At 39.7% G+C, this 15,539-nt stretch overlaps 1 protein-coding gene across 8 annotated transcripts in view; it reads right to left on the bottom strand.

Annotated features, from left to right (window-relative positions):
- Positions 1-15,539, bottom strand: part of TFCP2 (transcription factor CP2) — a 60,813-nt gene that overhangs the window by 30,621 nt on the left and 14,653 nt on the right. Inside the window, exon 2 of one of the 8 annotated variants that reach the window (XM_077870026.1) lies at positions 7,033-7,127. The exons of the other annotated variants lie outside the window; for them this stretch is intronic. Coding sequence (XP_077726152.1) covers positions 7,033-7,121 — 89 coding nt within the window. The 5' untranslated portion in view covers positions 7,122-7,127. The remainder of the gene's footprint in view (positions 1-7,032; positions 7,128-15,539) is intronic. 8 annotated transcript variants of the gene reach the window in all.

Here is a 15,539-nt window from a genome sequence, read left to right as displayed (position 1 = left end):
AGGGGGCAGAGGGTATGGACGAGAAAGAACTTTTTTTTCAATATTTTTTTCTTTATTTATTTATGATAGTCACACAGAGAGAGAGAGAGAGGCAGAGACACAGGCAGAAGGAGAAGCAGGCTCCATGCACCAGGAGCCCGACGTGGGATTCGATCCCGGGTCTCCAGGATCACGCCCTGGGCCAAAGGCAGGCGCCAAACCACTGCGCCACCCAGGGATCCCCGAGAAAGAACTTTTTAAAATAGATGTATTTTGAGAGCGCAGGCACACATACACAGGCAGGGGTGGGGATGGTCAGGACAGAGGGAGAGGAAGAAAGAATCTCAGGCAAACTCCACACTGAGCGTGGAGCCAGACTGAGGGTTGGATCTCATGACTGTGAGATCACGACCCGAGCAGAAATCAACAAGAGTCAGACACCTAACAGACTGAGCTTAACCACCCAGGCATCCCGGGAATGATCTTTAAGATGGATAGTTAGCTTTCACGTTTGTGTTTTGAGGAACCTTAAATTGCCAGGTAAGAAATCTGGCTACCCTGCTGGAGAGACCATATGGAGTAGCTAAGTGCAGAGGGAGAGGCCTTAAGGCTATGTGGAAAGAGACAGCGAGCCAGCCCAGTGTCTCAGCACAGCCCCAACATTAGACACATGAGCGAGCCACCGTGGATGTTTCAGCCCAGGTCCCCAGATGACTGCATCCTCACCTGACACCACATGAAGCAGATCAATACACAGATTCATGAGAAATCATAAATTGTTGTTTTAAGCGACTACATTTTGGGGGTGGTCTGTTAAGTAGTAAGAGGAATAGTTCCTGTTCCAATGTTTTTATTTATTTATTTATTTTTAAAGATTTATTTATTTATTTATTCATGAGAAACACACAGAGAGAGGGAGAGGCAGAGACATAGGCAGAGGGAGAAGCAGGCTCCATGCAAGGAGCCCGATGTGGGACTTGATCCCTGGTCTCCAGGATCAAATCCTGGGCTGCAGGCGGCACTAAACCGCTGCACCACCGGGGCTGCCCTGTTCCAATGTTTTTAAAGAATTCTTAGAGCACCTGGGTGGCTCAGTCAGCTAAGTGTCTGATTTCAGCTCAGGTTTTGATCCCAGGGTCCTGGGATTGAACCCTTTGTAGGGCTCTGCACTCAGTGGGGAGCCTGTTTCTCCCTTTCCCTCTTTCTCTGCCCCTCCCCCTGCTGTGCACGCTTCCTCTCAAATAAATAAAATCTTAAAAAAAAAAATAGAATTCTTTACGGCCAAACTTAATAGTTGTGGTGAATACATAAAGACATTAAATCATACTTATTTAGAAGAAATATTAGGGACAACTGGGTGGCTCAGTGGTTGAGTGTCTGCCTTCAGCTCAGGGCGTGGTCTCAGGGTTCCATAACTGAATCCTGCAGCAGGTTCCCCACAGGGAGCCTGCTTCTCCCTCTGCCTAAATCTCTGCCTCTCTCTGTCTCTCATGAATAAATGAATAAAATCTTTAAAAAGAAAAGACATATTTAAAAACTCACACACACAGGGAAAAAAGGTACATTCCAAAAGGCACTATATGGTATTTCAGGAAAAATAAACAACATATCACACAACCATCTCAGAATACAGTATGACAACTCCAATCACTTAAATTACCTTTTAAAACAATCCAATAGGGCAGCCCCGGTGGCGCAGTGGTTTACTGCTGCCTGCAGCCCAGGGTGTGATCCTGGAGACCCGGGATCGAGTCCCACATCGGGCTCCTTGCATGGAGCCTGCTTCTCCCTCTGCCTGTGTCTCTGCCCCTCTCTCTCTCTCTCTCTGTGTCTCTCATGAATAAATAAACAAAATCTTTAAAAAAATAAAAATAAAAAAAATAAAACAATCCAATAATTCCAGTACTAGGTATTTACCCAAAGAAAACTAAAACACTGATTTGAAAAGATATGTGCACCCCTGTGTATACTGCAGTATTTACAATAGCCAAGAAAGCAACCTAAGTGTCTACCGATAGATGAATGGATAAGGAAGAGGTGGTATACAGACACGATGGAATATTATGCAGTCACCAAAAGGGATGAGAACTTACCATTTGTGGCAATATGGATGGACCTAGAAGGTATTATGCTAAGTGAAATAAGTCAGCCTGAGAAAGACTAATACCATATGAATCCACATATACCTGGAATCTAAAAAACAAATGAATAAACAAAAAGCAGAATCAGACCTAGAGAGAACAAACTGATGGTTGCCAGAGGGAAGGAGGGAGCAAAGGGATGGTCAAAATGGGTGAAGGGGAGTGGTAGATACAGGCATCCAGTTATGGAATGAATAAGTCACAGAAATAAAAGGCACAGCATAGGGAATACATTCAATAATGTTGTATTAGCACTGTATGGCGAACAGATGGCAGCTACACTTGTGGTGAGCACAGCATAAACATATAGAGAAGCTGAATCATCATGTTGCCCACCTGAAACTAATATACTATGGTATATCAATTATACTCAAATTTTAAATATTTAAATAAATAAATAAATAAATAAATAAATAAATAAATAAATAAATAAAATTAATGCCATAAAAACTACACTGCCAATGAAACACTTATTTTCACTCTTCTGGTAAAGAATTTGAACAATATGGTCAGATCCAAAGAATAAGCAACTGGGTAAAAAAACAAAGTGTGAGAGACAGTATGAGAAAAAGAAAGAAATATAAATGTGCAGAGTTATCAGTCTGGCCCCATTAAGAGAATGATAGGACAATCACCTCTTTCCCTCCATCTTTTTCACATGCGTTAGTCTTATGGCTTTCAAATTTTTCTGAATACCATTTACATTAGGTAAGTCATGGGGGGAGGGGTGGCACAGAGGGAGAAGAAGAGAGAATCTTAGGCCTGACATGGGGCTGGATCTCATGACCCTGAGATCATGACTTGAGCCAAAATCAAGAGTCGGACACTTAACCAATTGTGACACTCAGGTGCCCCAAGTAAGTTATTTTTATATTAAGACCCAGTACAGGGGGGGATCCCTGGGTGGCGCAGCGGTTTGGCACCTGCCTTTGGCCCAGGGCGCGATCCTGGAGACCCGGGATCGAATCCCACATCGGGCTCCCAGTGCATGGAGCCTGCTTCTCCCTCTGCCTATGTCTCTGCCTCTCTCTCTCTCTCTCTCTCTCTGTGTATGACTATCATAAATAAATAAAAATTAAAAAAAAAAAAAAAGACCCAGTACAGGGACACGTGGGTGGCTTAGTAGCTGAACGTCTGCCTTTGGCTCAGGCTGTGATCCCGGCATCCCGGGATTGAGTTCTGCATCGGGCTCCCTGCACGGAGCCTGCTTCTCCCTCTGCCTATGTCTCTGGCTCTGCATCTCTCTGACTCTCTCGAATAAATGAATAAAATCTTAAAAAAAAAAAAAAAAAAAAGACCCAGTATATGTGTCTACAGAACTGAAACAAATTTCATAAAACAATACTTATTAATTTGGTATTTTCTTTTTATTTTTAAGATTTTATTTATTTATTCATGAGAGACACAGAGAAAGAGAGAGAAGCAGAGATACAGGCAGAGGGAGAAGCAGGCTCCATGCAGGGAGCCCGACCTGGGACTCGATCCAGGGTCTCCAGGATCACACCCTGGACTGAAGGTGGTGCTAAACCGCTGAGTCACCCGGGCTGCCCAATTTGGTATTTTCCTTTTTACTTTAATTTTTTATAGTGTTGACCACAACCAGAGTATCTTTCCCTTAAAACTTTGTACTAAATTAAATTAAGTTTATTTACAGTCCCTTTATCAGTACTCAAAAAACTAACAATGGGGCTGATGGCTTAGTGGGTTAAATGTCTGCCTTTAGGTCATGGAATCGAGCCCTGAGTTGGGTTCCCTGCTCAGCTGGTTGTCTGTTTCTCCCTCTCTCTCTGCCCATCCCCGCCACGTCCCCGCCACTTCCCCACCACGGTTTATGCGCTCTCTCAAATAAATAAATAAAATCTTAAAAAAACAAAAAAAACAATTTTTTTAAGTACACAATAAAAGACAATTCTTCCAGATCAGAATGTCATTCAGCTATTTAAGAACAAGGATATTATCTACTTTAATAGATAATTAAACAAATATAGACTCACATAGAGAGTAAACACAGATGATACTCAACAGAAAAGTGACTCTTCCCTACGACCCAGCAATTGCACTACTGGATATTTACTCCAAAGATACAAATGTGGTGAAACAAAGGGACACCTGCACCCCAATGTTCATAGCAGCAATGTCCACAAGAGCCAAACTGTGGAAGGAGCTGAGATGTTTTTTGACAGATGTCTGGATAAAGAAGATGTGGTGTATGGATACAATGGAATATTACTCAGCCATCAGAGAGGATGAATACCTAACATTTATATTAATGTAGATGGAACTGGAGGATATAATGCTGAGTGAAATAAGTCAATCGAGGAAAGACAATTATCATATGGTTTCACTCATATTTGGAATATAAGAAATAGTGCAAGGGGCCACAAGGGAAGGGAGGGGAAACTGAACGGGGAAAAATCAGAGAGGAAGACAAAGCATGAGAGACTCTTAACCCTGGGAAACAAACTGAGGGTTGCTAAAGAGGAGGTGACAGGCATTAAGGAGGGTACATATGATGAGCACTTGGTGTTATACTATATGTTGGCAAATTGAAATTAAATTTAAAAAAATAATTTTTTTTAAATAATAAATTTTAAAAAAGAAAAAAGTGACTCTTCCTCCACTCATTCTTATTAGCTCCCTTTTGGCTCTCTCATTTTTAAACTCATACAGCACATAACTCTCCACTGCAAAGCAATGAAGAGCACTGCTAAATCTAAAGGCCAGTATGTTCGCACTGAAGACTGGGTTGAAAATTGTGATCCCAATCCTGCTTTTTAAATTGGAAAATATTTGGAAGTAAAATTGTTTTTAAGTCATCTTCTGCTGTAACTTGTAGACTGAATTACTAAATTATAGCAGTCAGATCTGTATAAATGGTATATAAGGGATCCCTGGGTGGCGCAGCGGTTTGGCGCCTGCCTTTGGCCCAGGGCACGATCCTGGAGACCCGGGATTGAATCCCACCTCAGGCTCCCCGAGCATGGAGCCTGTTTCTCCCTCAGCCTATGTCTCTGCCTCTCTCTCTCTGTGTGACTATCATAAAAAAAAAAAAAAAAAAAAAAAAAAATGGTATATAAATATCAGTGGCTGTTAACCTCAACAACATAATAACAATTAATTGTGGGGGTGAGAGGAGTGGTCAGAACTTCTTTCCAGGCCATATCCTGTGCCAATTAAATCAGAAGCGAGGAGGGGGAGGGATGGATGGTGAGCTTAATTACTTGGTGCTGTCTTTTGTGTGTGTATGTGTGTGTGTGTGTGTGTGAATGTGCACGCGCGCTATGTCTTAATAAGCCAATGTAATGGGTTTGATCTTTATGTCATCTAAGATGACCACCTCTCTATACCAAAATCTGATTTTAGAGGTTCTCAGTGAGCCATCTTGAAACATTACCTCTAAAGGAAAGGTTGTTTCTTCAGGTCTATGCATATCTATCACCAAATCCAACTACTAGCGGGAAAATACTCAGCTTGACACTGAATCTGTAAATCTCTTTAATCTTTTTTTAATTTCCATATATTCAGCAAATAGTCTTTGAGCCCTATTTTAGGTGGCAGGATGACAAACCAATCATCAGGTTATGGATGAGGTCCCCTTATAAAGTATAGCATCATTGTCTAAATGTTTATCTCTGCACAGCAATAAATCATACTGCATTATTCTACAAATACCTATTATTTTCCTGCATTCCAGTTCATTGTCCTTACAGTATTACAAACACTCAAGTAAGCATAAATGAATTATTTTAAAATTTAGAGCAAAAATGATATAACTCAAAAAGGCTTTAGTATATCTCTAGCAGGTGTTTTATACAACTCTGCCCTAAGTAGCTTAACTCCACTACTCCCTTCCAACTTCAAACCTGGAATGCAGACTGTCCAGTGAGTAGGACATTAAAATGCCAAGTGAGCAACAGTTAAAAACACCACATCTGGATTTTATGCTAAAACTGTCCCTGATACAGATATGGGTCATCTGATAAGTCTTTCTTTAGAAATAGTATTTCTAGAACTTTTTTCCAGATCTCAATAGTGGGCTTAATGTTCCTTAAGCACTTTAAGAAGTACTTAGGGATATAAACTATTCTATTTCTTCAGCACAGTTTATGAGAGACCAGCGGTTTGAAAGTTGTTGTTCACTATGTAGATCTCAAAGTTTACTCCAAAATGAAGCTAATATCTCTTCCCCCACCTAGTCTCTGAATCTCCCTCATTTCTATTCTGCTGAATTATTTGCCAATTACTACTTCTTTACTTCTACAAGCAATGTGCTTTTTATTTTCCCTTAGCCTAGAAAATCACTAAAAAGTTCTCACTTCAAACTTGTCTGCAAGCCTTATTTTGGAAGCTGAAAAGTATCTGACCAATGTCAGATACAAATCTACTTCCAGAAAACTTGTAAGATATTAAAAGTTTAATCAAAGAAATCTGAATAAAAAAAAAGAAAGAAATCTAAATCAGCAAAGCCCTATCTCAGGAGATTTGCCAGATATAGGCCTGCTTTCTCAGTTTTTTTCCTACATTACAGGATTAGCTCTTAGCAGCCTATAAATCTCATTAAAACACTGCTAATTGAAAACATCACCTGTGGCATCATTAATACCCATCTCTTTTATTAAATTTGGAATTACTGACTCTTCCCATTAAGTAATGAGTGGCAACCTGCAACAATATTCATGGGTTATTTATTCCAAGACTGACAATTTTGATAAAGTGGAACTCCCATTTCAGTATTCAAAATCTGATTACTATCACAGTATGACCTACATGGGAAAACAACAAGGGAAACCACACTTATGGTGCTGAGCCTCAAAGCTTCTTTTTAGGTCCACATGTGTACCAGTTGTTTTGTTTTGTTTTTTTTTCCCTCCAGTTCAGCTTCCCTCCCTCTTAATGGGTAAGTATCACTCACCACCTATCCTTTGGAGTTCTTCCGCCTTGCTCATTCCATCCCACTACCAAGCCTAGCTTCAAAGCCCCCAAATCTCCCAGATCTTCCATTCCTCCCTGCAGTGAAAGACAAGCAAAGATTTTTGGTTTTTTAAGGCTTTTAACTGCTAATGACATTTGGGAAAAATCCTAAAACTCCCAGAGCATTAGTCCTATGAAATGTTTAAAAAGGCTTTAGCTATCGCCCTCCCCTTCATGCTCACAGTGGTAGGACTTATGAAAATTGCTCTTCCTTCAGACCATATGTTTGATGAAAGCCAAGTCTTCTAAAATGGCCAACACACTCCCAGGAGGTATCTCAAATTAGGCTTGATGATGTAATCAAAGCAGAACTGTTATTTGCTACCTTTCTTTTATAGATAGTAAATAGAAGAAATGATTTGCATTTCTAAGGATATGCAGAGCAGAAGATAGCCAGTTCACTAAGCTTCAACCCTTCTCAGGAATGATAACTAGCTTCTTATCATTATCCTCCAATCTTCAGTCAGAGTAACCTTTAAAAATGTAAATTTTTTTTTTTTTTCTGATTTTTTTTTAAATTTTTTTTTAATTTTTATTTATTTATGATAGTCACAGAGAGAGAGAGAGAGAGAGGCAGAGACATAGGCAGAGGGAGAAGCAGGCTCCATGCACCAGGAGCCTGATGTGGGATTCGATCCCGGGTCTCCAGGATCGCGCCCTGGGCCAAAGGCAGGCGCCAAACCGCTGCGCCACCCAGGGATCCCTAAAAATGTAAATTTAAAATGTCATTACTCTGTTTACAACTTTTCATGACTTCCTAGGGAAATCATGTCAAGGCACTAATTTCTCAGCTGAGCTCCTAAGGTCTTTCAAAGTGGACCCAGCTTACCTTTTCACACCTCATCTCTCATTACATGTCCCACATCTCTGTTCCCCTTTCAGAAGTTCCAGCCAACAAACTGCAATTGTTTTCCCTTATGCTCCTTCACTCCCAACTCAACTACTACCACAGATTTTTTACATATAAATTCACATTTAACCCACGTAATAGTGCTGTGGGGCAGAAGGAACAGTGTCCCCCTCCTCATCTGCCATTTGTAGAAACTGAGACTCAAGTAATATGAGATGTTAAAATTTTGCCCAAGGTTATGCAGCTAGTGAAGAGCAGATATAAATTCAAGTTTATGCATCCATTCACTCAATAAATACTTTGCACTTATGTGCCTGGTTGGCACCGTTTCAGGCCGTGGGAAAACAGTAAACAAATTTTATCCAAATTTTGTCCTTTTTTATTACTCAAAGACTGGCATAAAGCAGCACCTGTTCAAAACATTCCTGAAGGAAGGAGCCTGGTGGCTCAGTCCATTAAGCATCTGACTCTTGATTTCAACTCAGGTCTAGATCTCAGGTGATGAGATCCAGCCCTGGGGGGGAGGGGGGGCGGCGCATGTGGAGAGTGGGGGTGGTGTGGAGCGTGCTTAAGACTCTCTCTCCCCCTCTCTGCCTCCCTTTCTCTCTAAAACAAAACAAAACAAAACAAAAACATTCCTGAGGAAAAAACACAATCAAAAGCTTCTGTTCAATGCTCCAAAGAGATTTCTAGAGATGGTGTGCTCCAACACTTCCATGTAGCTATTTGTTCGATTCATACTAAGAGAATGATAGTATCAATTAACTGAGTTCACTAAAAGGACTCAAAGCTTTTGCAATAATGGATTCCCATGCCCAGAAGCTAAATTTCAGATTTTTGTCTGGCTGGTTCTTTTTCATCATTCAGGTCCCTGCTAAACTGTCATGTCTACAAAGAGACATTCCTGACCACTGTACCTACTAAAGTAGATCCTACATATTTTCATCACGGCACTTCTTTCTGAAATTTCCTTGTCTATCTATCTACTCTTTCATAAAAATGCAAGCTCCAAGAGTGCCAAGACCTCATTTGTCTTGTCACCCTAGTATCAACAAGACCTGACCATAGTGGGTACTCAATAAATACTGTTTAAATAAATAATTAAAATAATAATAATATGCCCATTAGAAAATCTGGGTCTTGGGGCGCCTGGGTGGCTAAGTGGCTGAGCACCTGCCTTTGGCTCAGGTCGTGATCCCGGGGTCCTGGGATCCAATCCTGCATTAGGCTCCCTGTAGGAATCCTGCTTCTCCCTCTGCCTATGTCTCTGCCTCCCTCTCTCTCTCTCTCTCTCTCTCATGAATAAATAAAATCTTAAAAAAAAAGAAAAGAAAAAGAAAATCTGGATCTTTATATAATTAGGCTATCCAACAAACATGATTGGGTTATAATGTGGACAAACAGTCCAGAAAATGCTATCATTTATTATCAAAACTGCACCAAGTACTTGGCTACCTATAACCCCTGTAAAGAACTCCTAAGTATTTCTATGCTACTTGCAGTTGCCTCTCCACACCCAATACGACTAGTTAAATTTGTCATACAACACTTTTAGGCATCTTCCACTATCAAACCTACAAACCTACCTACCTTTTGCTCCTAATACAATGAAGGCAAAGTCCTTCTAGGAAACATTGGTCCTTAACCATGGACTTGGAATCCATCCATTCTCAATTCCCACGAACTTTATTCTTTTGATTGTCCCAAAGCATATACCATCAATCTCCCTCTACTAGAATATAGCCAGTGTAATTATGTTTGAGCATCTCCTCTAAAAAAAAGTCCTTCTACATTTCCTTCAACTACTGCTATACTTCTCTGTACCTTCTGTAACTAAAAGTCTCTATATACACAGTATCTACTTCCTCATCTCTGATTCATTCCTGCAACCATGACAGTTAGGCTTTCACTTCACCTTTCCATGGAAACACTCTCCTAACTGGCCTCTGAACATGTTTTCCTGATTTTCTTCCCACCTCACCCAAAGCATCTCTCCAACCCCTCTTCTACAAAATCTCAGGAATTGGTTTTGGTATTCTCTTTCTGTACTCCCAGATGATCTCATTAATTCTCAGACATTTAAAAATCATTAAAAATGATTCTGATGACTCCCAAACACATCTACTAGGTCCAGACTCCTATTCCGAATTCCAGATTTAAATATATTTAAACATCTACATAATTTTGCCTCCTTGATGCCTCTCAGGGATATCAAATGGACTTGGATTCAAAGGAGAACTCTTGATTTTTCTGCCCAGCCTACCTCCCTGCCATGTTCCCCACCCTTGTATTGGATGGCAATATGATCCATCAAAATGCTCAAACTGGGCAGCCTGGGTAGCTTAGCGGTTTAGTGCTGCCTTCGGCCCAGGGCCTGATCCTGGAGACCCAGGATCGAGTCTCATGTCAGGCTCCCTGCATGGAGCCTGCTTCTCCCTCTGCCTGTGTCTCTGCCTCTCTCTCTCTCTGTCTCTCATGAATAAATAAATAAAATCTTAAAAAAAAAAATACTCAAACTATGTGCACCTGGCTAGTTCAGTCCGTAGAACATGAGACTCTTGATCTCTGGGTTAAGATTGAGCCCCACGTTGGGTGCAAAGATTACTTAAAAACTTTTTACTTTTATTTTTTTTAATTTATTTAATTAAATAGGCTCCACACCTAATGTGAGACTTGAACTCACAACCCTGAGATCAAGCGTCCCATGCTCTGCCAACTAAACCAGCAAGGCACCTTACTTAAATTTTTTTTAATATTTTATTTTTTAAAGATTGCATTTACTTATTTGACAGAAAGAGAGTGCAAGCAGGGGGAGCGGCAGAGGGAGAAGCAGAAGCAAGCTCCCCAGTGAGCAGGGATCCCAATGTGGGGCTCAACCCAGGACCCTAGGATCAGGACCTAAGCGAAAGATGCTTAACCCAATGAGCCACCCAGGTATCCCTAAACTACTGGAATTTAAACCAGAGCATTTATTGTAATTTATAGTAACAATAGCTAGCATTTATTGAATGTTTACTGTTTGCCTGACACTGTCCTAATTATTTACATATATTAACTCATTTAATCTTCATAACAACCCCACGAGGTAAGTACTATTATTAAAGCAAGAGAGGTTAAGTGACTTGCCCAATTCTAATGGAACCAGAATATAAATCCTAAGTCTAGTTCCAGAGCTCAGCATGGTGGGATGCCTCTTACAAAAACGAGACTAAGGATATGGAGATCAGTCCAAAATTAATGCAATAGTTCAAGTAAGAAATAAGAATCTGAATCAGTAATGAAAGTAGGAAGACAAAGGAGAAAAATTCAAAAGATATTCAGATAAAACCTAAACAGAGTGCTATATCATGTTCAAGAACTGAAAGAGTGAATATCATAAAGATGTAAATTTTTCCCAAATTGATCTATAGATTAAATTCCAATCAGTATCTCAATAGATTCAATTTGATAAGTTAATGCTAAAATTTGTACCAATGAGCAAAGTCAAGAAGAGCCAAGATACTTTTTTTTTTTTTTTTTTTAAGATTTATTTGAGAGAGCACACATGCATACAAGTGGAACAGGGGGAGCAGGAAAAAGACAAGCAGATTCAGAGCTGAGCACAGAGGCCAACATAAGGCTCAGTTGAACAACCTTGAGATCATGACCTGAGCAGAAACCAAGAGTCAGATCCCCCAGGGCAAGACACTCTTGAAGAAGAACAAGATTAGAGATTTAGGGACACCTGGGTGGCTCAGTGGTTGAGCAACTGCCTTTGGCTCAGGTTGTGATCCTGGGGTCCTGGGATTGAGTCCTGCATCAGGCTCTCGCATGGAGCCTTTTTTTCCCTCTGCCTGTCTCTCTCTCTTTCTCTCTCTCTCTCTCTCTGTGTTTCTCATGAATAAATAAAATCTTAAAAAAAAAAAAAAAAAAGGTTAGAGATTTACCCTGTCAGATATCAAGAATTATTTCAAAGCATTAGTAATTAAGACAGCATGGAATTGACTCAGATGAATTAACCTATTTAACAGAATACAGAGCCCATAAGACAACCCTACATATATAGAAATTTCATTTATGACACAGCTGGTATTGATCAGTGAAGAATGTTTGGACTTTTGAAAAAATAATGTTGGAAAAAGTCAACATCTATATGGAAGGGAAAGAAATGGAATTGGATCCTTACCAACACCCAATAAAAAAAGTCATTAATTTAAAAAAATAATTCTAAATGGATTAAAGACTTAAAGAATGAAAATATGTAACTTTTATTTTTTAAAAGATTTTATTTATTTATTTATTTATTTATTTATTTACTTACTTACTTATTTATTTGAGAAAGAACACAATGGGGGGGGGCACAGATGGGGAGGGAGAGGGAGAGAGAATCTTGAGCAGATTTTATACTGAGCACAGAGCCCAATCGGGACTGGATCTCAGGACCCCTGAGATCATGACCTGAGCCAAAACCAAAAGTCTAACACTTTACAGACTGACTCACCCAGGTGCCCCCAAAATGTAAAACTTTTAGAAGACAATAATAGGAGAATAATTCCTGGCCTTTCGAAGACAATAAATAGAATAAATCTATGGCCTTAGTAGGGATAAATTTATTAGATGAAATAAAAATCATATGTCATAAAGGAAAAGATTCATAAGTTATAATACACTAAATTAAGAACTCTGGAACCAAAGACACATAAAGTGCAATGATAATCCATGAACAGGGAGAATAATGGCTACACAGATAACTGACAAAAGAGGAGGACTCAAAATATATTGAAAATTCCTATAAATTAATATAAAAGGACCAACCCCTCCTCCCATCAAAAAAACTTGAACTCTTACTTCTCAGGAGAAAACATGAATGGCTAGTAAACATTTAAAAGGTGCTCAGATTCATAAAAAGTCAGGAAAATGCAATGAATTCCATACCCACTGATTAACAAATATTAAATCACTGACTAACTAAAGTATTGGCTAGGAGCGCCTGGGTGGCTCAGTCGGTTAAGCGTCTGCCTTGGGCTCAGGTCATGATCCCACGGTCCTGGGATCCAGTCCCACATCAGGCTCCCTGCTCAATGGGGAATCTGCTTCTCCCTCTACCCCTCTCCCCTGCTCGTGATCTCTCTCTCCCTCTCTCTCATATAAATATATAAAATCTTTTAATAAAGTATTGGTTAGGATATATAACAATGTAAACACATAAATTCCGAGTATATCAGGGAAAACAAATTTAGCATTATTTTGTATTTTAAAGATACACGAACTCTGTAATCCAGCAATTACATTAATCCTATGCTCCCTCTGCCTTGAATATCTTCTTTCTCCATCTTTGCATGGCCAAACCTTACTCCTCTTTCAGATACCCTTTCAGGAGGTAGAAGTAGTATTTCTATGCTCTGAACTCCTATACCACTTTATAAGTGTTTTAGCATATCAATTTCTAGCCTGTATCATACCTATTTATCTACAGGTCTTATGTTCTCTAGCAAATTGTAAGCAAGTAAAGACAAAAACCTGCTCGATTTGTCTTTTAATCCTATAGCACTAGACATAGCACTAGATATAAGAGCATATGGGAAAGACTCAAAGCTACACAGTCAAGCTGTACAAAACCTAGCATTCAGAAGACACTCAAATATTTGTTGAATGAATAAAAATCTGCTGAGTGATTGAATCAACCAAGACTTGATATGCACACAAAGCATGAACCGGCAGTGAAACGCAAATCAGAGCAGTACTTTGTGTAATCAAAGTCCCCAATCTATTTTTCTCCTAGATTCTAGCTTGATGATACATCAGGAGAATTAAGTATCAGCTACAAAAGGAAATGACTACCAAACAGGCAGACAAAGGAGGAGGGCAGGACAGGAGGCGGTGCAAAAAAAAAAGAGAAGGTATCAAAGTAGGAAAAGGCAGGAATGGCAATACTGTTTGATTGGAGGGCATCTTCTGTAAGAATTATGAGAGCAAAAAACGTAAGGAAGCAAAGAAAAACTTACAGAGCTTCGCTTAAAAAAAGGCAATGAATGACAGGACAACTTAAAAAGATGAGGAAAGCTGGCCAGCAATCGATTATGTGCTGGACACTTTGTTCCTTAGACTTATTATGCAGTATTTCAGACATATAAAAAGGTAAAGAAGTATAACCAATACCTGTGTACACTCTACTCCACTTAAGAAATAGAGCACTAACAGTTGAAGCCCTCTGTATCCTTCTTCCATTATATTCCCCTAGACCTCCAGAGGCAACAGTAACCTGAATTTGGAGTTAAACATTCTTACTCATTTTTTTTAACACTTTTTCAGAAGTAGTGATAAACTTTGTGGCAATGGGAAGAATCTCACCTAAATACACTGTCTATCATAAGAGACCCAAACGAAAAGGGAAAGTAAAGGAACAGGGAGTAACAACAGACCAATTCTAAGATTAAAAAAAAAGAGAGATGGAGGTTTAGAAGATGGATAGGTAATAGTTGAAGGGGGAAAAAGTGAAGGCCAACAGTAATGAAAAAGGACAGCAAAATGAACGAACAAAACTCAGCTTTGATAAATAGTTGCCTCAGAAACTGTTACACTAGTTGCCTTTGAAATAAAACAGTCAATGAGTGAGTTCAGTTCACATACCCAACAAATCCACACAAACTACCTGCCAGGTACCCCCCTTCTAAAACACTACGGATATACTGCCTTCGTGGAGCATTTATTCTAGTTGAAGAAACAGGCAAACAAATGAGTAAGACAGGAGATGTTCAGAGAGAGGCAGAGTACTGGTGAGGAGAAGGTGCTTGCTATTTTCCATGAGGGTGGCTACAGAACCTCTCTCTGATAAAGCAACATCTGAGCAGAAACCTAAAAGAAGTAGGGAACGTAGAAGGCTGTTTAAGGAAGAATAAGAACAAATGCAAGGGCACTGAGGTGAGAGTGTGCATAGCATCCGAGGGACTCTAAGACGGCCAGATGTGGCTGGGACAGAGCATGCCATGAAGAATCGATATAGACAAGATGATCTGAAGGGCATCCCGTGTACATTGGTACCCGAACAGAGGCTTTAATTCAAAGTGAGATGCAAAATCATTGGAGAGTTTTCAGGAGAAAAGTAAAATGATCTGCTCTATATTTTATTCTATTTATTTTATTTTTTTGCTTTTCATTTTAAATAAAGTGATTATATAATGTAGCATTTAAACAGGGACACTCTGGTGAGTGAATGAGGGTGTTATCAGTAGTTACCTCAGGACAATAGACATTTACAAGATCTTAATTTTTTCTTAAGACCTTAATTTTAAAAGGCTTCTTTGCAGAACCAGTTTGAAGCAGTTCTTCCGGCCAAATCCAGAACAATTTGATCAAAATATGTAGTGGTAGTAAAAGATTATAATATTTTGAATAAAGTAAAAATCTCCAAAGCGACATTGTTAAAAATAAATAAGAAGGGAAAGTTCCTTCCTATAGTAGAAAGCCAATCAATAGGGGCATCAGGGTGACTTAGTCAAGTGTCTACCTTCAGCTCAGGTCAATCCTGAGGTCCTGGGATTGAGCCCTCAGCAGGGAGCCTGCTTTTCCCTCTCCCTCTGCCTCTCCCCCCATTGGTGCTCTCTCTGGCTTGCTTGCTC

Source organism: Canis aureus, chromosome 25 (assembly GCF_053574225.1).
Source record: "Canis aureus isolate CA01 chromosome 25, VMU_Caureus_v.1.0, whole genome shotgun sequence".
Classification (NCBI taxonomy): Eukaryota; Metazoa; Chordata; class Mammalia; order Carnivora; family Canidae; genus Canis; species Canis aureus.
Note: the sequence above shows the minus strand (reverse complement) of the source record. Positions and strands in the feature narration are given on the sequence as shown.